This window comes from Acanthopagrus latus, chromosome 3 (assembly GCF_904848185.1).
Source record: "Acanthopagrus latus isolate v.2019 chromosome 3, fAcaLat1.1, whole genome shotgun sequence".
NCBI lineage: Eukaryota > Metazoa > Chordata > Actinopteri > Spariformes > Sparidae > Acanthopagrus > Acanthopagrus latus.
This window is the reverse complement of record NC_051041.1, coordinates 20,402,462-20,424,669: the sequence shown is the minus strand read 5'-3', so window position 1 is coordinate 20,424,669 and position 22,208 is coordinate 20,402,462. Positions and strand designations below refer to the sequence as shown.

Below are 22,208 nucleotides of genomic sequence, written 5' to 3'. Positions count from 1 at the left end.
CCCATTAGGTGTACAACTCCAAGGTTATCATACTTTTATTCTCATTTCCCCTTTGCCCTAACTGTCTCCCCACCACCTTTTGAATGCCTCTTAACTTTGTTACCAATCATCTCCCAGCAGTCTGAATCTTACACTTTCTCCTACAACAACATTTTCAGGCTGTTTAACCAAACATACATGCATTCGGCAATCAACACATCTGTGGTTATTGATGATATCCTTGCGTGTGTGGGTTGCGTGCACTTCACCAAATGTTCCTCAGCGCCGCGGCAAGCCAAAAGTGGGGAGCAGGGCAGGAGAGAACAACCCCGCCTGATAAATTATTCACGGTTTCTCTGCACGACACCACTGTCAGCCAAGGGAGGCATGGATGCATGGACGGATGGATAGATAGATGAAGGAGACGGAGAGCAAATGAAGGAGGGTGAAGGTTTGGAGAAGTTTTCTGGAAAGAAGAAAAGCTTCGGAGAGAGAGAGAGAGAAAAAAGGAGACGAAGAGACATAAGAGGAGACAGAAGAGCGCTGTGTACTTGTTACAGAGAACAGGATGATCCCTGACAAATTTGCACACATTATCCACCACCACCCCTCCTTTGCTTTCGCTGCTCTCGCTCTCTCTCTCACACAAATTGTACAGAGTGAAGACAGAATGATAGGTAGCAGATGGATGGCAGAATGATGGTGAGAGGGAGACAGAGATGCTCCGAGATATACACTGGCATCAGGCTGGTGAGAGTGTGCATAACACAAAGAGAGAGAGAGAGAGAGAGACGGGGCGACACTTACACATGGTCGTGTGTCATGTGTCTCTCATTTTGAGCCGCGCACACATAATGATGCACTTTTGTTCCCAACATGGTGACAACACAATAGCTTAGCTTTCTTTGAACACACATGATGTTGTCTCTCTTTTCCCAACAAAAAGTCCAGATGAAACAGCATTTTAAGAATATCTAACTTCCATATCGAGACATCTGGAACAGGGTAAGTGGGCGGGACATAATGTTGGCAATAATTTGATTTGACCATTGAAAAGTGGGCGTGTACAGAGCCTGGTATAGTATTTTATTTTACGTTATTGTCCCAGGATGGTTATGGCATGACCCCACTGGAAGCACAGCACCAGGTAACATTAGTCTGTGTTTGTCATTCAAAAAGGAAAATGGCTTTCATAATCATCAGTTCATAACCAAGAACATATCAAATAAGAGACGGTGGCGAAAAATAAGCAGAAACAATGCTAAATGGGTGACCTTGTGGATACAACAGCGTCAGGCGTTGTTTTCTTTTCCCTTTTCTCTATACGTGCACTGATTCGCTGAGCTGAGCAGCCAATCAGAGGCACTTCTCTCTCAGACTGGCTCCAGCACTGATTCTACACGTTCAATTGGCCAAAAGGCCACCGACAAGAGCCGACTAGTGCCAGTGGTGTAGGACACACTGCAGCAACGACACACAGCTCCGTCAGGGCCCGAACCCTAAACACAGGTGTGCAATACTGCGATAAAATAATACCACAATATTCGTAGATATATATGGAGATATTTTTTCAAAATAAAAATACTTCATAAATACTAAGACTGGGCGTCAACATCAAATATAACAATATGTTTGACCGAATACCTCAATTATTGATATTGTGACAATATTGTACAGATAACTGTTACCGGAGTTAGGTGATGTCACATACAGTACACAGGGTAACTGCAGTAACATATATAAAATAGGTATGATCATAAGTGAAATAACACAAGTAACACACGTTTTCTTAACTAAGTAGTTTAGGTTTAAAAAGAAACAGCAACAACAAAACATACTGTACTGTAGCCTTTAAAATTATAAAAAGACAACACTCATACCATATCATGACATAAGGATATCTAAAATCTAAGACAATATAGTCTCAGATCTGAATAACGATACAGTATGGATATACTGCCCTACCTAACCTTGGCTCATCTCGTTCCTTATGCCTTAACCTAACCAGCGCATTCAAGAAAGGCAATGAGTACTAACCAATCAGAGGTTAGTACTCAGAAGTTCAAATGATTGCAACTTCGCCACCTTTGGGGAAAAAAACTCAGCATCAGGGTGAGAAAGACGAAGCCCACTGTACCCTCTGTACAGTCGCTGGCTGAAGCAGTTCACTTTAAATGTGTCGCACACATCCTGGAGCAGTCACAGATCCTCAAAGTTAATCAAATCTAGCCAACGGGCCCTTAATCACGGTATTCTGGAGAAATGGAAGCAGTTCTCCAAAAACTCTGTCTCTCCAGCAGTAGCAGAGTTTCCTCTCTTCCATCTTCCCTCCTCCTCACAGTCACTCTCATTTTGTTCATTCTTAACTGCCACTGAGCAAACACGGCTAATCGTTATGTAACGACTCCTCAACGTATATTTATTTGCTCTCTTGCGAGAACCCTGCAACAGCAGACCGTGATCATTTTAATTTCGAGGACAAGGAGACCCGTGAGTAAAAGCAGGCAGAAGCAGACCGGAGTGTTGAGCAGGAAAAAATGAAAAGAGCAACTTGAGTGGAAGACACAAAGTGAAAAATGCTTTGAAGGGGAGCCGCAAATGAGAGAGCAAATGAGAAAGACTTCCAGTCGAGGCTGTGGAAATGAGCTACAAATTGTGGTGATGCTCGAGCGCAGAGTCGTAAAAGGAATCAGAGATAAAGAAATAAAAAACAATCAACATATCTAATCGTGTTTGCTCCCGCTGCTGGAGGAAACTGAAAGAGGACGCCACGGTAAATGAAGGGAGATTGGGTTGAGACAGCATTTTTTAAGTAGATTTCATATGATTAAAAAAGTCAAATTTATCTCATCTGGGTTAGGAGGGAGTCGTAGATTAAGTTTTAAGTGTTGCTCTGCGGTTTCAGCTAATGTTCGGTCATATCCCGCACAATCTGACGACCAAACAAGAAAATGGCTTAGGCAGTTTTCTATTAATGATTAGCATGCACATGGAAAGCGTGCATGACATTTCTTGTGAGGTGGCCAGAGTCTCAGTCCAAAGGAAATGACTCAGTCTGATAAACTGTGATATTTGTCCTCCATAAGTGCTGCGCCATTAATTGGTTCTGTCATTTCTTAATCAATGAAAAAACTCCCGGAGGTGTTTTCTGGGAAGTTGCTGAGGAAATGTTTCAGAGATGTGCTCGTCACATTCAGCTCCTCTAATTCCGAGCGCCATAATTCACACTGATGTACTTCAATGGAAACCCGGCTCATGTGGGTTCAGCTGCCTACTCCTTCCTGTCTCGCTTCTTAAATGGATGTGAATGGATGTGACCGTGTGGCTTGTGTGCAAGTAGGCAAGGAATGTGTGTGTGTGTGTGTGTGTGTGTGTGTGTGTGTGTGTCAGACAATGAGCTCAGTGTTCGAGCTCTGCAGAGCCTGCAGCCAGCCTGCCTGGCCAACCTTACACCCTGCACGAGACAGCTGTTCCTCTGCCACATAAATAAGGGGGAGCATGGCCAAATGAAAGAACGAGGGCAAGAGAGACAGAGAGGGGTGAGGAGAAAAAAATGAGAGAGCGAGAACAAACACTCATTGAGACATAAAATAAGATTCAGACACAGCCAAGAGAGGATAAAGGGGGATAAAGCAGACCGTTCAGAGAAGTGTTACACCAGAGTTTCAGTTCATCGTGATGGTATTTGATCAATGTACTCACAAAATGTTGCTTTCTGACCAGATAAGATAATATAAGACCATGTAGAATATGTAAAGAGTTACCATTATATATTGTTTAAAGTAACAGTTAATATAACGGTGTCGATCGTATCCTGGTGTGCACTGTATTATTGATTTTTCTGGTCCACTGTGGTTTACGCTGCCCCAGCTGGCACCCAGGAGGGAAGCCCCACTGTGCACAGTGTATCTTTAGTTTGTTTCCATGCACAGGCATTGAGTTGACTGAGTCTGGCAATATGTCACTGAGTCAGAAGCAGTTTTCTATTCCACTCTGTTGGAAGCAATAGTTTTTATCTTTATGTTAGGAAATATGCCCAACTGTGTGCCAAATATGCCAAGATTGCCAAGACACATCTCTCGTTTCTGACCATTATATATGATACATACATTAGATATCAAGCAGATGGTTAGCTTATAGCACAAAGAATGAAAGCTACCAAGCTAAATTTTGTCCACAGGCAACAAAATCCACCTGCCAGAACCTTTAAAGCTCACTAACTGGCATGGTATATCGTGATTTAATACATGGCAAAACTTAAGTTTAAAAACATACTTTTGTGGCCAGACTCACTAATTTAAATTATAATTCTCTGCTGGTTTCTCTGGACTTTACCAACAAACGTAAGATTCACTCACACAATCAGCTTTTTCCTCACACCTGAACCATGCCAGCCAGCTGTGAACGTGCAAACGTTAGCATCAGTTTTCCTAGTTACTCAGTGCTGTGCTATCTTTTCTCTGATAGTTTTTTTTTCTTGTGATTGTACATCAAAAGATTTTCACTGAAGGGAGAAACAAGCCCTTTCAGCTGAATGTCTGTTTAGCAAGCTAATCAGCCAAGTTGCTAGCAGAAACTTTAAAACTCCAACATGCTTTCCAGTTACTCTGTGCTGAGCAAGCTCAAGCTCAAATATTTGTTTAGAAAGCTATTCAGCTAAGTCATTAGCAAAACAATGTGTTATTTTTTTTCTGCCTTTACTGTGAAACTGGACATTTTGTCAAGGTTCGCTAAAGTGCCATTTTCTAAGCTTTTTTATCTCAGTCCCTACCAGTGTTATATACAAGTGGATATAGATTCCTCCATATTGGACTGTATCGGCTCTCAGGTACCCTAAAGGTCAGTACTGTCAGGATGTCGTTCTATTGGTCAGCTGTGCAAATTCATGTGTCAATGTTCACCAAGTTAGCCTGTGACACATTTGCACTGATTTACGCTTTCCTCATGACTGTCTGTACTGATTGCAGCAATTACACTGAAGCAAATTGATTCTGCAGACACATTTTTGTCATTTTAAATGCTGTTAAGTCTTTGATGCAGTGAAAAATCTCTAAAACCTCGGGCTATAATTAAAAACTGAACAAGCCTAAATGGAGTTCTTGTGTGTGAACATCCCCACACGTCATCGTACACAAAGAGGAATGATGTTAATCTGTTCCACAGAGGTTTACAAGTTTTAAACTCTGGGGAATATATATCACTGGTATCGAGGTTTGAGTCAGTGACTAGTGCATCCCTATAATTATTCAATGATAAAAGCTGGTTCATCACCAAAGGCCTAATATATTTATGCTGTAATTTCCATTTCATGAGTAGTTTTGGCTTCAGTGATCCCATGATGACATAAATTACAGTTCAGTGGCTTTTGTTCAAAAGAAATAAACTAGATAAAAAGACAAAATGTTGATTGTTTTCATCAAAAGCATTAGCGGGGTCTGTTGTAATCAGCCAACTCTGGTCCGGAGAGGAAGAGAGTAGAATTTCGTCCTTAATCTGACCCCTTGGCCGTCCATATACTGTACACATTCAGCAGCCAAACTATAAGCTGCATTACCTTATTTGTATCCCTCTCTCTGAATCGTTTCCCTACATTACACTTACAAGAGAATACCTATCCGCCTTTTTTCTCTTTTTACCCCCTCTCTCCTTCCCCCTCAAGGCACCAGCCTTCAACAATTTATCCCTCCATCTTCCTCTCCTCTCTGTCTCTCTGTGGGGAATGGCCCAGTAATGCCAGACTAATAAATCATTCATGGCGTTGTTCCCCCCCGCCTCCCCTTCCTCCTCCTCCATCCTGCCATCCTCCTCTCCCTCGCCGATTTTACTGTAGCGGTGACCGCATCACCACACCCGAACACTGCAATTCACACACAGGCCTACAACAAAAATAAGAGTTAATCAGCCCTCTTTTTTGGCTGGCTCCTACACAGGCTCGGGTTGCTTAAAAAGATGCTTCATAAATCGGGATGTGGGAGGCAGCATCGCCTCAGTTACAATACAAACAGATACGTCAAAGCCCAGACAGGTCAGAGCCACACCAGACAGATAGAGAGACAGTGGGAGGGGGAGAGAGAGGGAGAGAGAGAGAGAGATACGTGGACAGAGATGGAGGGACAGAGCAAGGGAGTGGAATGAATGACTGCGAGCGAATTAGAGGGATATAACACGTAGCAAAACAGTTTGCGAGTGTGGGATGTGTTTAATGCGTAGATAAGCAGTTGGTGATGGTGCATGTGTGGGTCTGTGCAGTGGAACCTCTGCGCTATAACAAGTGTAACCTTTGAAAGAATAAGTGCCCCTCGCAGCGGTCAAATCAGTTGGCTACATGACCGTCGTGCTTCTAAATTTACGACTTAAAAGGCACATGAGCTCTTGGTGTTCTTAGTAAGAAAGACCTCCTTCTTTCTATTTTTATGGGGGCTATAAGGGCCAAGATGACACATGACAGCTTCCCCGCAGCTCAGGCCCATTTCTCACAGTCAACTGAAAACCACAAGCCTGACAAATTGTCTTCCTTTGTCGCAATTTTCACTGCCCATTTGGTCTTTGACAGAATACGGCAGCTCCCTCTTTCATACATGCATAAAGCAAAGGGTCAGCGGCCACCAGCACTTCCAATAGTCCCACAAACTCGAGTACTGGTTCATGCATGTGCATGACCTGTTAAATTGCCCCTTTGGACCTCTGATGGCCCTGCAGCACGATACCCTGCAGCCACGCCTGCAAACGAACTCAAACACCTCTTCTTCTCTTTTTTTAACACCCTGCAGTGAAACCATTTATTTTGTGGTCACAATGTGTTATTAGTTAATGCCTTGAGCAGGTGGCTGTGAGTACTCATGAGAATTCCCCTCTTGCACAAAGAATCCTAACATGTGCTTTGTGTCGACTAATTCAAATCTTGGAAGTCATACTGGAGGTTTAGTGTGATTTACTCATAATTTCAGCAGAGTTCTCTTCATTAATGGTCGATGTAGATTTATTTACTACCTTCAAGGCATGGCTGTTTTCCATCTGTTTCAATTTCATTATACTTGTCTCTCTTTTTTTGTCAAAGTTCGGTAAAGGTAACAGAGCAAAACAAAAACAAACAAAAAAAACCTCTACCTTTCTGGTGTGTTCAAGTGTTCCTGGGAAAATGAAAGATCCAAGACTTTAGTGTTGGTTGTACACTTCCCACTTTGCATGCTGTAAGAGTCAAATTCATAATGAGTGCACAGTATAATAACAAAAAAAAACAACAGGGATGCTGGAAGTTAGTCACAGCTGGGGATGCTGAGAGGTCGCTCATAATGACATCATGGTGGTGGTGCATAACTTTAATGGTGTTTTTTTGTCTTAATTTGAATGGCCTGGATAACTTTAAGTAAATAGTTACGAACAACAACTTGAGAAGTTTTGCGCTACAGCAGATGACAAACTTCAACACCAACACATTATAGGTCAGCAACAACAGTCAACAACAGCAAGGAGATGAAGAGGGAGTCATATAACCAGGTTCCCTTACAAAATCGCTCAATTGTAAGTCATGTTGAGACAGGAGAGACTTTATCAACTGGATGAAACACTGACTGTGAGAATTTCTTAATTATGTGGGCCTTCTTGTAAATTTGGCATATATTATACATTAATCCATTTATTTTTTGTGTAAAAAATTTATGCGTTTCCTGTTTTCCTCCGTATAGAGCAAGAGAGTGAAATTCAGTCACACATAATACTTTGGGGGAGCTTCAGCTCTATTTCTTGTGTCCACGAAAAACAAAGTTTATCAGTTTGAACATTTAGAAGACAAAGACAAAGTAAATCTTGTGTTTGTACTGTCATCTATTGTATAAAGTTTTGAAAGACTCTGACAATCACTGCCATCTGTTTTACTTCACATTTTACACAGCGTCCTAACATTTCCAAATAATGATCGTAGACTACACAAGGCAAAACTAAAACTTTCAACCCCTATACAGAGTCCCAATCAATCACATCAGCATTATTGGAACTGCATTGTACTGTGTCACGAAGCACCTGCTGTTTTAAGTGCACAAAAACTTCAGAAAGGTCTTTTCAGCTCGTTCAAATCTCTAAGTAATAGCTGCAGAGTGCAGTAAGCGACAGATGAGACGATGAGTGAAAACATGGACAGTCTGCACGCTGGCAGTGGTCCAGTAGCAGCCAATATCCTTAATGTGAAGAGTGCGACAGGGAACTCCAGCGTATCTTTCACTGATGTGATGTGCAGCAGAGCATAAACAAGACAGCGTCTGAACGATGATCAGAGCTCAGAGTAAACTGGTCTAATGTTTCAGTCTGAGCGCTCCTCACATGAATCACCTCTGAAGTGCACTCACTCTATCAGCTTACTGTCACTGCCCATGTCAAATGTTTCTTATTACCAATAATGCCTTGCAGAGCGCTGTCAGTAGGCAGAGCCTGGATGAAGCGTCCTCTCCCCTGAGGTGACACTTGATTAACAAATGTCTTTTCATAACAGCTCATCAGAAGCCTGATTCAACCAATTAAACCCGACAACTTGTGCATATCAAAGACAATCAGCGCAACAGGAACTTGTGACCTTGACTTAGTGTCATCACTTACATAAATGTATTTCTCAAGTTGTCCACTGTGGATTAAAAGTTTCACCTGCTCTTGTTTTAAAGTAGGGATCGACAAATAGGGCTTTTTCAAGGAAAATACTGATTATTGGTAATCGAGGAGACTGATAACAGATTTATGCAACTGATAAACATTTGCATAATAAAATGAAAATGTTACCTTCAGATTTTAGGATAACTAGTGATGATATATACTAAAGTACAAGGCTCCAGGGTGACCGGTGTGCCTAATATTTAGCTGTTTGTTTTATGAGGTTATGGCCATTTCTTGTGTGTGCTGTGATTTAAAAAAAGAAAAACATTTATCTGCACCTTTATTCCTTTTCACAGTCATTGATATGAGAAAGAAAACTAAATTAACATGTATTATTAGGTGCAACTTAAATATGTGCTGGTACACCTACATGAAGTCAGCCACACCAGTAGAAACATTTTTTCTCCATTTCCTGGGACATTATAAAAAATTTGTTATAATAGTACTTTTATCTTCACTGTATTTTTTTTGTATAACTTTAGATGATGTTACTTTGCAAATTCAGGTGAACTGTAATAATAACATTATTTGCTAATAGAGGCAAAGTAACACATTTTTTTAAAAGTAATTAACTGGATGTCTGATGAAACCAACAGATTCTGATCATTGGAAAAATGCTAAACATCAGATCCAATAATCAAACATATAAAGAACCACATCCACATTAAACACTCTTTCCCATTTAGCCCATGGATACAGGTTATCAGTGTAACTGATATAACTACCTCATTTCCACCAAAGTACTTTTAGTAAAGTACCTTTGAACCCGTTAACAAAGGCTTCATGGTTAACCTCTTTCAAATTTCCAGCAGTTGAGAAACAACAAAGGAGGCCGGTCTAAAGTCTTCAGCAGCTGCTGCATTTATTAACTGACACGCTGCGACCTTCATTCTAAACAACTACCTGACTGACAACATACATGCTGCTAACCTTTATTCCTCTGCTCCGCTCACATTCTGTGGTTGATTATTACAACATGGGAACAAGCTTTGCTTTAGAAAAAGCTGCAGTCAGCAATACAAAAGACTGCTGATAAAAACAGGTGATTGGGAACATTAGAGCGCAGATGATGAGGCGCTCTAACCGTTCCAGCTGACTGATCAGTTTGTCTACTGTGTTTTAACTTCATATTGTGCTAGGTACCTCAAAAATGAAAAAAACAGGATGGCATGGTGTGGCTGTTGTGGCACCACCTGCAACTTTCAATAATGGAAAAGCAAAAATAACCATTTGTTCGTGTAACACACTAAACTGAACAGGACTGCTAGATGCTAAAAATCCCATGATTTTAATAGCAGAATTAAAGCCTCTCAGCACCTCTTTAAAAGGTGCATTATGTAAGTGTTTTTGTTAAAATATTCAAAAACTAAAATCAAATCGAATCAAAATGTGAAGAAATTACGTTATCTTAGTAGTTGAACAACACTACCATGCTGGGCAGAGTCAGCTGCACAGGTAGGATGGTTAAATAAGCTTATAAGCTAACAGCAGCTACAGATCGCAGAATTTAGCAATTATTGTCATGATATGTTCCCCCGTTTTTGTTCATAGTATTATTTTGACAGGTGGCCAATTCTTATACATAGCTCCTTTAATCCTTAACAACATGATAAACAGCAAAATAAACAGACCAAATGAAGAAACCAGATTTCTTTCACAGGAGACTTCTGCTTTTTTTTTTTTCTTGAAAGTTAAAAAGGCCCAAGTCCGTGCCAAGGGACGGTCATCTTTCCCACAGAAAACACTGTTCCTCAAACGCCTCGTCAGTCATCCCACCTTTAATTCTGTTACTTTGTGACATCGCAAGTTTGGCATGTTTTGCACATGGAACTGATTTTGCACAGCTGCTCTGTTGTTGTTAGCTGTGCTGGCTCAGGCTTGTGTGGGTTGACCAATCAGGGCAGACTGGGTATTCAGGAGGAGGGATTAAAGAGACAGGAGCTATAACAGAGTGTATCAGACAGAGGGGGAATACAGAGCTGCAGCACTGGATGGTATGAGCAAACTGATGTGTTTTCTTTAACATTACAGCATGAAAACATATCATAGTAATACCCAAAAATAAAATATGAACATAATACATCTCCTTTAAAAACTTAAACTAGAAAGGGAGCGTGGGGGAAATTAAGTTAAAAAAAAGAACAAACAGTGAGTTGAGTTAGACATAGCAAAGCATATAATGTGCTGTACTACTAACTCAGTTCAGGATTCATGTTATTGTGAATATGGTGCACAGTATCTTCTAACTGTGTTAAATAGGAGAACCTGGCTAATGACTGGCTAATTTAAGTCTTTTCACACTTGCAAGATCCCCAGGGAGACCTTTATATAGGTATATAGGTGACGTGATAACATGGGTACATTGAGGACTAAAATCACACTCATGCATTTTCCCATAATTCCAGCTTCAAGGGAGCGAGAGCAGATTTTTGCTGGAGGACCCCCCCTGGTCCCTGAACCCCCTTTTTGGGAACCACGGTTTTACGCAACTTGGCAGTGCCTCATTCACTGACAGTACAGCCGAGCACTTGTGTGTGTGCCATAGATAGCATGTTCATTTAATGAGTGAATAATATCCCCCTGCATGTCCAATGAACTGTGGGGTCGGGGGCATGGGCCACGGGCAGGAGAGGGAGGGGGTGTTCATGATAACACAATAGGAGTGTTAGGGAGTGTGGGAACCAATTCTCCCCGGGACAATAGACACTTCCCAGTGGCCACAGCGTGCCCATTCACTATCAGCTGCTGGGCCGGCGTAGCACGGCGCTGAATATGCACCAGCTCAGCACAATGCTGCTTTCTCCCAAACAAGACCAGACTGTTTCCTATCCCAAAGACAACACAGGCCAGCTCTAGCCTATACACAGCCTCATTCTCACATAAGCAGTCTCTCTCTCACTCACTCTCTCACTCCATGTCTGCATGTCTCTCTCTCACTTTCCCTTGCTGTCACACACACACACACACACACACACACACACACCAACAAGGCCAGGGATTGTGGAGATGCCGTGCCTTAACTAGGCCACTGTTTCTCTCCACCAGGGCTGCTGGTCGCTGAGATATTCTGGGCTGAGATGTTATTAGCGTAACCCAGTTTACCCAGTACCAGGTGATTGGTGGGAGAAGAGCTCCCTGCTGAGACAGACAGACAGACACACACACACACACACACACACACACACACACACACACACACACTCTCAAGGACAATGAGTCTGAAAGCATGGGGGAAGAAAAGGTGGTGCTGAGGCAGGAGGAAGGTGACGAGAGGGTGAGCACGGTGTGATTGCGTCTTTTAAAGGTGATGTCAGAGGAATCACTACTGAACACAGGACACAGATTAGGACAGAGTGGAGAGTGTGTGTTTGTGTGTGTGTTTGTGTGGAAGTCCACACTGTGCTGTGATTTAACCCAGACCATAACCTGAGAGGGCGGGGCAGAGAGAGATGGGAGTGAAGACACACACACACACACTCACACACACACTCACACACACCATGTTGATCCTGACATTTCAACACACTGATCTGTCATCATACAGATCTTACTGCGTATCATATAAACATTTAACTATTTCCTGTTATACTGTGACTGGATTGGCTATAAAACCTAATGCCACAGTAATGAAATGACTCAATAAATATTTTTATGACAACATCAGTGTTGCAGCAGACGGATCTCCGTTCATTATTACTTTGCCTTAATTAGCCCAGAGCCGTGCCACGCTGCACAAACTGCTCCTGCAATATCACCTTTTAACTACATCTGCCTAAGCAAATACGCAGCTTAAATACGATATTTAATGATCACCCTGCCATTTATTTCTTAGGGACGTTTACATTTATTTAGAAGTTGCCTGAACTTTCAGAATATGGAAATAATCAGTGTTGACAAAAGTAACAACAAGTCATACTTGAGCAAAAGTAAGGATATCATGTTAAAATATTAATACGGAAAAGTAAAAGTCACCTGCATGAATAAATAAGTAAAAGTCTTAAAGTGTCTGATATGAAATGCACTTCAATGTCTAGGATACAAGCAAACGACAATTACACATATGTTTGCATGTGTGCATACACTGTATACTGTGGCTCAAATAATAACCCATCTGGACAGTTATTCAGCATTTCTCTGATAATCAAATGAGTGTTTGTATGTTTTTGTTCTTTAAAATTTGATTGCCGATAAAAATTAATTAATTCATTACATCACGTTTTGATTTGTCTGTGAAGCAGCAGGCAGTCTTTAAGTAACTCGTAACTAAAGTTATCAGATAAATGACATGGTGTAAAGTACATTTGCCTCCAAACTGTATTGGAGCAGAAGTATAATCATCATTTGGAATCACGTCCAAATAATCAGTATTAATTTACCTAAAACTCAACTGATGTCTCCACTGCACTCCCCTCACATCCTGAACCTAGGTGTCATCTCTGACAGCCTTTTTTTAACTCAGATACATTGCTCACCTCCGTCCGTCCCTCTTCTTCACAGCTGCCAAAACACATCCACGTATCTATCACTTCCTGACTGGATTACTGCAACAGTGTCCTCTATGGTTCATCATCTACAATACTCATAAAATCCACTCCTGGGCCACAACGCCCCTGCCCTTCAGAAGCTCCGCTGGCTCCCTGTTATCTGTATTCTGCACGCTTTGCTTACAGGTAGCCGATGTTTATAATGTGTACAGTATCTTAAATTGTAGTTTTTTATCTATACTACGCACCCTGTCAAGTACTTCCTTTTGCTGAGTCAGTTTCAAGTTTACATTTTCTTACTGTTTTCTTATCTAATCTTATTTACGAGGGTATAACTGTACTAACTTGTGTTGTGATGTGATGTCACACCAAACTAAACCGTGACAATCATGTAAACTGTTACCTGTTGTTGTTGTCAAGGTGTTCAAATGAATGACAGAGAGGAGGAACAACTCCAGCTGCCATCTGTGAACTGATGTCAGGTGTCTCACCTTCTCTTCCTGTATGTTTTGTTAAAGACATGAAGTAGTGCTTTAACTTTCCTTTAAACGACGTCAGTGTGTGTGGAGGTTCCTCTGAGGACAGGCGGGCCGGGCTCAGTGTATTTAAGAGCTTGTTTGTGATGTGTCATGTCTTCTCCAGCTGCTGCTCGGTCCTGCAAACAGATGCTAATGTGGACCAGACACATGTTCGACACGGCCTCCTCTGCTGCCGGCATGTGAGAGGTGAGGTTTAGTCTGAGAAACGACTCGGTACAGACGTTTGATCTCTAAATGTGAGAGCAGAGGACGGGCTACTTCTCATCTGTACAGACATTTTCACACTTGCGCGGCTAAGCTAACTGCTATCCTGCGCAGCGACTGTTAGCTTAACACAAACCCGACAGTCAGAGTTACAGTAAGTGGCAGTCTGCTAGCTCATGTTTATATCTGCGTGTATTTAGCTGAGCAGCAGATGTTTTTATTCTGCTTTACTCGAGCATTATGGCTGCCATGTCAAGGACTCCCTGAGCATTTCCTCGTCTTAACAGCCGTCCTACCTGCATGGAGTCGGCGCTGATGATTTCTCCACGAAGCCGTCTTCCGAGCTCGATCGCCAGCTTGGACTTTCCGGTGCCGGTAGCTCCCAAAATCACTACCAACGACGGGACCATCGCACTTCGCAAGATACCCTGCACGCTGCGAGCGGACGCCGCCATGATGCCGCTGCCTCGGCGCCCCAGCTGACGGCGGCGCGCATGCGCAGTGGTCGCACAGATGAGAGGTGGGCTCTGGTTACCAGGCAACAGGCTACCGTTTCTGTGGCAACATTGATTGATAGGGCATCACGTGGACGGTTTTTAATCTTGGTATACTGAATAAATGTAATTATATTATCATTTGAAACTTACTGCTGTGAATTAAACAATTTGATTGGTCTGTGCAGTGTCATTAAACTGGTTTCAGACCAGTTCAGATTAAACACTCTCCAATTAATGAGGCGTCTGAACAGACCTGTCTCTCCTCCAGCTGGTTGATGTCATTTACAATGTTTATAAAATGCATTTACAGGGAGGGTGGTTAGTATGGTTTCTATGGAAACTGTCTGCAGCAGTGAGCAAGGATGGGTGTTGCTATGGCAAAAGATGCCCGGATGGGTTACCTTGGAGACAGCTCGGAACAAATGGTGGATGGGGGGAGGGGGCGATGTGTGCACACTCATACAGGTGGTTTTAATGGAAAACAAATGTGTGGGAAAACAATAGTGCTCTGATCGACGACAGGAAACACGGGACTGAAGGCTAAATGATCATGATTCTTCTCATGTGTGTGCAAAAGAGACAAACAGACAAGGCTGACAAGGCATTTATGATGTCAAACCATGAATTTATTATTTTTCTGACTTACTCTTCATACATAGAGGCTTATGAGGTACAGAAAAAAAACAAAGTGCTGAGACAAGGCTCCAAAATCACCATAACTGAACTCCAAAAGTAAGTAAGCAACGTCCACTGCTACCATGACTGTGCCAACAGCAGAGACAAGTCAAACAAATTTAAAAAAAAGTGCTGTGGGTGCACCCTGTGGAGAAAAATAAAATGAAATCAGGGCTGTAGAGGTGGTTTGTGCTGAAATGAGCAGATATGATATTACAGCCAATTTAGAAGACGGAAAGAGGAAAAGGGAAACATTCTCTAGATTGTTCCTCAGATTAAATATTCTCTTTCTTTCTGTGTGTGTCTGTCGTGACATTGTTTATACAGCATACTACAGCAGGGGGTGTTTTCCTCAAGCACTTTGGCCCTATCAAAAGAGCAACACACTGCTTGGGGAGTTTCCTGAGAGCTGGTAAGAGCAGGGCACGCTCTCATCATGATCCGAGTCATTTACAGTACTAGATCCAGGGCTACAGTGTTCTCCGATGCATGGCTTGTAATGGGACAGGAGGGAGCACAAGACTTGCAAAAAAAGAAAAAAAAATTAAAAATTAAAGCAGAGAGAAAGCAGTAACATTAAGGTCAGTAAAGGCTACACACAGCCAGAAGTTTAATCAGTAGATCCTCTTAAGTCCACCCTCCTCCTCCTCCTCCACTTCGCCACCAGATTTAAGAGAGTGCTACAGCTCCAGTGATTGGATTGAACACAGGAGCGTTCAGGTGCTTTCCACTCGAGAGAGAGAAAGCAAAGTGTACCTGCCAATTTTCAGCACATAACCACCAATAAGGCCCTGCCAGCTGCAATAACAAAAACAGTCATTAGCTCACACTGAAACACAACTCGGTAGGAAAATATAGTATAAAACTTTTTGTCAGCTCTTGACTTGTACAAATAAAGAAACCCCAGAGACAGAAAAAGTAATGAGCGGTAAAGAAAAGAAGTAGGCATTGCAGAAAAAAGAAAGTGGTGACAAAGTGGCTAGTGTGATCAATGTTCAGTAAGTGTTTTATTTTGACTCTTTTATAATCATTTTATTAACAAAAATAGAAGCTTTGAGTTATCTTTGAAAAGCCAGCAAGCTCGGCCCCGGTTTAGGACTCGGGTCCTGATGAAGTCTAGGATGAGTATAGTAGACAGCTCTGGTTTTGGTTTGGAAGGGACTGTACAGTAAGGGTACTATATACATAACATCCAACAGGATAGTCTACATACATTGAAAGGCTTCTATAGGCATTACATCAAATGCAAAAAACAAAACAAAACAAAATCAATTTACAAATATCATCAGACAGCAAGATGAAAGAAATGTACAGTTGGAACTCTGTGGGCTTCATCTCCAAGCAAAAGTTGGCATTTTTCACATTGCTTGAACATACAGATTAAATATAAGCCATTCGTCTTTTGGTTGATAATTTGAAGCCACCATTCACCTTTTGGCTCGTCTCCATGGCACAAACAATAATTAAGCTCATAGTGTTTCTGCAGAATTTGATTGAGTTTCAAACAATGCCTGCATGGCAACATTTTTTTTCTTTTTTTTTGCTCCCATTGCCTCCAAACAATGCTACAAAACAGGCTGTCGCTGTGGGCATGGTGCTGCTGTCAAAGCATCTGTGATGCAAGACGGAAACGGTGAGGTTATGAATGGAAACCTGCAGGCACAGAAGTAAGGACTTAACCTGAGCTAGTCCAGGAGGCGCTGAACCCTTCGTAGCCTTCCAGTGTTGCACGGCTCAGTGCAGTCCCCCTACAGCCCCCTTGCATTCCCGTTATCAGCTAGAAGCGTCGACTGCTGACGAGGCAAAGAGTGAAGAAAAGAACAAGGAGGGAGGAGGTCAGATGCTACAGAGAATGGGAGAAAAATGAAAAAGGGGAAAGGACACAGCAGAAAAAAGGCACAACTTGATCACAAAATGCACAAGTTGTAAGCCAAGCACTAAAGAGCAGTGGACTATAGAGAAGCTGAAATTTGAAGGAGACTCCAGGGGGCTCTTTAGCCTGACAGAAAGTGGAGACATCACTGCTGTGCGAGCACACCGAGCCCAATCACTATCAAGGAGACGCCTGACCAGACCATGCAGCAGCTAAACAGCCCAGTTGTAGCAGGTTTTCAACAAGAAGCTGCTGCATTCACAACAAGCTTCTTAGTAGCAAGCAACAGTGTTTAGCAAGGGGAATTATAACAGTTTGACAAACTTATATTGAGTAACCATGGACATGTTGATCTGCCCGTAAGATGCCCCGTATGATCAGTCCCTAGCTCGCTGTCCTGTCCAGCTAACGGCCTCGTCAATCACTCAGAAGCTAATGTGCAAACCACAAAAGTAATAAACAAAAAGAAAAATCCACCCGCACTATTCCAACGTGACCAATCCAAAGTGAACATTAGTGTCTTTTCTCCTTCATTTAGTCCCTGTTCAGTTCTGTGAGTGTGTGGTGACCGCCGACCCCGCCGCTCAGGATCGTTTGAGGTGTGCCAGCCTCTGCAGCAACTGCAGCTGCCGGGCTTTCAGCTGCTTCCTCTCCAGAGCCTTCTGCCTCTCGCTGGTGTGCAGCTGCTGCAGGTACTCCGTGGCTCGTGTCAGGATTGCCACCTTCGGCGTCTTGGGGCAGTCCGCCAAGCCCGGGATCTCGTCCCGCAGCGACAGGAAGCGTGAGCGCAGGTCGTTCCTCCGCTTGCGCTCGAGGAAGTTGTGTGCCTTGCGTTTGTCTGTGTCCTCGCAGTCGGAGGATTGGGGGCTGGAGAGGTGGGAGAGGAAGTTGGCCTTCGAGGGAGAGTTTTGGGGATGGGAGCTCGAGGAAGAGGAGGAGGAAGAGGAGGAGGAGGAGGAGGAGGGAGGAGACGAAGGTGACGTGGAGGAGGTAGGAGAGGAAGCGCTGAGGTTGGGGGACTCTGACCTGACTCCAGCCACGGTCGAGTAAGACCTCCTGCTGTCTAAGTTCTGAGGGGCGTGGCCGGGCCGAGGCTGGTGGTGATGAGAGTTCTGGTGCAGCTGGGGGGCCTGGGTGAAGGCCTCCTGCCGGACCCTCTTGCGAGGCGGCTCAACCGGCGGGGGGAGCGTGTCCGGGGAGGGCGCAGCGTAGTTGTGCTGCTGTTGGTGGATGGAGATGTGGAACCGCTTCATGCCGGGGTCAAGGGGGTCGGCCCGCACCGTTATGGTCACCGGCTTACGGGTGTTGACCAGTCGTCGAGGTTTGCGTTGCTGCTTGTGCTCCACCGTCACCACGTCGATCTCCTCCTCGTCATCATCTTTGTCATCATCATCGTCTGAAAAGGGAAAGAGGGAAGCTCGGTAAGATACAAAGAACCTGGTGGTGATACAGGCAGCCACTAAAGATGGGAAGATGAGTCACACCAGGAGCCACCTCACCGGACACACTCACCTGCCTCATAAACCAATTAAATGGGCCCGTAAAAAAAAAGAAAATCTACATGATCTCACACACACACATTCCCTCTCTCTCTCTCTCTCTGTGTGTGATGATTCACTGCATTAGGTCAGCTCCCTGAGTGGAAACTGGCTCTCTTCCCTCATGAGATCCCAGTGAGGATGAGAGGCAGAGACAGGTTAGGTGAAGAAGTAAATCTGCAACTCCTCGATATCCGACGCTGCGCATGTTTAAAACCATTTGCCGCCTTATTTACTGGAGGGGATGTGGGGTATTAAACACGAGGAGAGGTCTTATTGACTTGATTCCTGCCGACTGACTGAGACTCCTGGGAGATTTTCACCGCTCGTGTAAATTGAAACACACTTTTAAAGTAATTGCACCTCCGTGTATTTGACTGCTCAGAAATCACTGATCTCTACATAAAAGCGGAGGTGAACAAAGAGCTCTGGAGGAAGGGGGTACCGACAGCATTTATGAGACAAAAGATGACATCTCATATTACAGGAATTCCCTCAAATAGCCCTATAATGGCTCTTTATTGGATCTTAAGCATACATTTATGCCCTATAATTGCTCATTCTCCTCCTCTTTTGAGTGCAAATTATCCCCTGAAATGGTGTGAAACGCCACCTTGCAACTCAAAAGAATTCTGTGGGCCTAGCTGACCTCCTAAATGGCTAATCCCGCTCTATTCACGGCCCGGGCTGGCTGGGACCAAATCCACCCACTGACACAATTGGCGCTGGGGCCTGTTGAGTGGAGGAATGCAGCAACAAGTTCCCTTTGTGACATTCCACACACCATTATGCATGGTCCGAGCTCGGCATCACATGGCCGCCCTACATACCAGCCTCAATCATATGGGGTGAAAATGGAAAGAGCGGCTCTGGAATCAAGCCAGGGGGGGATTTATTTATTTATTTATTTTTGATGAAGGACGATTTTCCTCCCCTCCTTGTTATATAAAGTTCTAATAAAAACAATAAGAATAGTGAGTGCTCTCATTGAATTTGTGTCAAATGTGAGGCAGGGAGTGCAGCGAGGATATTGTTATCATAAGTCAGACTGGAGGAACAGGCAGAGGGAGCAGCTGGTCTGCTGGAGCCCTGCCAGGCAGCAGATGTTTCGATGGGCGTGTCGCTCTCTGGGCTTCAAGCATGTGTTGCATGCACCAAGGTAACGCACTGCAGTCATCATGCCACTGACAGATAATCGCTGATTAAAGCAAAATATGAACTACATGACAGAAGGGAGTGGGACTTAAACGTCAGACATCTCTGAGAAAGTATCTGCATGAAATGTGTGGTCAGAGATCTTTGTGATTAAATTAAAAGGAGCATTACTTGAGAAACCACCAAAGGTTACGACACGCTACGGACACACAGGCTCACTTCACCACAGTCACGCCAGAAGTCAACGAGGAGCCAGTACAGCAACATGTCTCTGTCAGATACGCTGAAGACAAATGTGTAACTGACCTGATGAGTCGGTGTGAGACTCCGAACCAGACGACACTTGCTTCTTGCATCCACCGGTTAACGGGAAAGTGAGCACCGCAGCCGGGTCCACACAGTCCGCCGCCAGCCCGCTGAGAACCGACGCGTCGGCGGGCGCACTCTGCGCTCGTCCCGGGGACGGACCGGCAGAACCGGCTGCGACTTTGGCAGAGGCCCCCGTCCCGGGACAGGAGGCGCAGCGCTCCCCTACAACTCTCTCCAGCTGCTGTCCGGCCGAGAAGCCGCTCCACATGCAGTCCTGGATGATGATGGAGCTCAGGTTTCCGAAGGACTCATTAGCCGTGGTGAGCTTGCACGGCAGGTCCTGCTGCTGCTGCTGTTGCTGCTGTTGTTCGTCCTCCTGTCCCAAGAACTGAGACACCCACTCCAGCTTGTCCCCCAGGGACGGATACAGCAGCCCGACCCTGCCCGACCCTTCCACCGCCCGGATAGGTGACATGGGCGGGGTCGGTACCAGCTCGAATTTCTTCCATATGTCCTCGCTGGGCGCAGTGGACTTGAAGAAATCCTCGTCCGGGTCGTGGTGGTCGTCGTAGAAATAATGTTGGTAGTGGTCGAGGTGGTCCATGTCCCAGTTTTCATAACGAGGCGCGGTGGAGCTAATGCCCGGCATGGGGGCTGCAGGCACGGGGGTGAATCACTCCCTGTTCCCTCTGTCTGCGGAGAGACACAGAGCCAACAGTTGGATGAGAACTGAGCCTCATTCTCATCACAAGAATCACAGCCCTGTCCGGAGACACGGTGCTGCACAGTGCGGCTCTCTGGGATGCATCCTGCTGGTTTTATTACATGGTTTGTTAAAGAGGCAAAATCACTGAGAAAACGACGCGCCTGGATCAGGACGCGATGTGCCAATTAAGACGGAAACAGCCATTTAAGGGTTAATGAGCAGCACAGAGACTCCAACCATGAGTTTAAATACAAAGTCTCTGAAAGTTAAACTGCTGCGTGTTGCAGCGGAGAAGTTCAAGTTTCGCAACAGTGTTTCATTACATAACACTGTTTTAGTAGTATACAGTGACAGAGAGAGGAGAGGAGAGGAGAGGAGAGGAGGGTTTCTATTTACTGCTGACTGCTCGGCACAAAATTAAATTACATTGAAATAGATTAATTGGATAGACAGGTACCCGTCCTGCCTGCAGTGAACCTCGTCAGACCGGGGAGTCGTAAACCGGGGAGTGTAAAGTGGTTTATGTGACTCCTCCTCGGTTCAACTCCTTATCAAGCTCAAACAATTCAGCTGCGACTGGGAGAGAAAGAGGGAAAAAACGCCTCCATCAGTTAATTGAGCAGCAGACGCGCTGGAAAAGCTGCGATAACACAACTTGGTGTAACCTGTACCCCCCTTCCTCTGCTCCCGTGTGTGTCAGAGTCACCGTGTGTGACCGGAGTGAGTCTTTACCTGGTGTTGAGAGTGAACAACCCTCCTGCGTCTTCATAGATCCACCGTGCGCAATTTGTAAGTGTCCACAAAAAAAAAAAAAGAAACAGAAAAAAGCAGCAGAAAAAAAGGCGCACGGTGACTCCTCGCGTTGACTCCGGCTCAGTTCTGGATCCGTCCCTCTCTCTGGTTCGGCTCGGCGTGTTTCCCCGGGTTGTAAACAGTCGCGGGGGGTGAATGAGTCCGTTTGGTCGCAGTCCCGCCGCGCACAGGGCTGGATAGGCTCTCGCTGTGGTCACTTTTCTTTGCCGACTACTGCACTATATGATCCGGGGGAAGGCGAGTTGGCTATTATGCATAATAGGCGGGTCGTAGTAGGAGAGCCACGCCTGCGGTTTAAAGGCGCAGTACACTCAAAACACACATACACACGTATGGATGCTCCGCAGAGGGGACGTTATGAGAGCCAAGGGTTACATGACAGTGATTTCATAAGATGGTTCTGCTTTTGCCAGACGTGATGGCGAGGTGTGTGCGCGCATGTGTGTGTGTGTGTCTCCTGACAGACCAGTTAGTGTCCCCAGTTATGAAAAACAGCTGATGTGGGTTAAGGTCAGAGTTGGGGTATGTCTCCAGGAAACGAATGTAAGTAAGTCTATGTAAAGTTTCTGAAAGTGACATGAATCAACATGTAATTGTGTGAGAGAGAGGGAGTTTAAATTTCTTTTGAAAGACTTCAGTGTCAACAATCCAGCGATCTGCAGATTCAGTGATCAACAATTGAATGTAATCTAATTTTTTAAAATCTATTTTTGAAATGAAAAATGTCCTGTTGACATTTGATAAGATATTTCAGAAAAAATTTTCCAAAAATAATCAGTTTCTATGTATTTTTATA

The 22,208-nt window shown here is 44.2% G+C and overlaps 2 protein-coding genes across 5 annotated transcripts in view; both read right to left on the bottom strand.

The window, feature by feature from the left end:
* The window catches only part of trit1 (tRNA isopentenyltransferase 1), a 39,526-nt gene extending 25,017 nt beyond the window's left edge, over positions 1–14,509 (bottom strand). The window contains exons 1-2 of one of the 3 annotated variants that reach the window (XM_037093748.1): positions 14,143–14,258; positions 7,087–7,167 (exon numbers count right to left, since the gene is read on the bottom strand). Coding sequence is in view for 2 of the 3 variants with exons in the window: in XM_037093747.1 (XP_036949642.1) it covers positions 14,143–14,301 (159 nt within the window). In the remaining variant the exon portion in view is untranslated. Of the gene's footprint in view, positions 1–7,086; positions 7,168–14,142 lie in introns of all 3 variants that reach the window. The other 2 variants (XM_037093747.1, XM_037093746.1) reach the window with 2 other exon arrangements.
* A 442-nt stretch (positions 14,510–14,951) lies between these two features.
* On the bottom strand, positions 14,952–21,647 carry myclb (MYCL proto-oncogene, bHLH transcription factor b). 2 transcript variants are annotated; one of them, XM_037093141.1, is made up of 3 exons: positions 21,332–21,647; positions 19,891–20,586; positions 14,952–18,287 (listed from the first exon to the last, which is right to left on the bottom strand). In XM_037093141.1, the coding sequence occupies exons 2-3, from the start codon at positions 20,540–20,542 to the stop codon at positions 17,476–17,478; spliced, it is 1,464 nt and encodes a 487-aa protein (XP_036949036.1). In that variant the 5' UTR covers positions 20,543–20,586; positions 21,332–21,647; the 3' UTR covers positions 14,952–17,475. The 2 variants fall into 2 exon arrangements, with proteins under 2 accessions (XP_036949036.1, XP_036949037.1); XM_037093142.1 differs by lacking the exon at positions 21,332–21,647 and adding an exon at positions 21,057–21,186.
* Between the last annotated feature and the right edge of the window lie 561 nt (positions 21,648–22,208).

What these genes read in the sequence shown, in the direction of transcription:
- myclb (XM_037093141.1), bottom strand. Translation starts at nt 20,542, where the DNA reads ATGCCGGGCATTAGCTCCACCGCGCCTCGTTATGAAAACTGGGACATG. An exon ending in GTCTCACACCGACTCATCAG is followed by an intron (nt 18,288 to 19,890) that starts GTCAGTTACACA and finishes TTCCCTTTTCAG; the next exon opens with ACGATGATGATGACAAAGAT.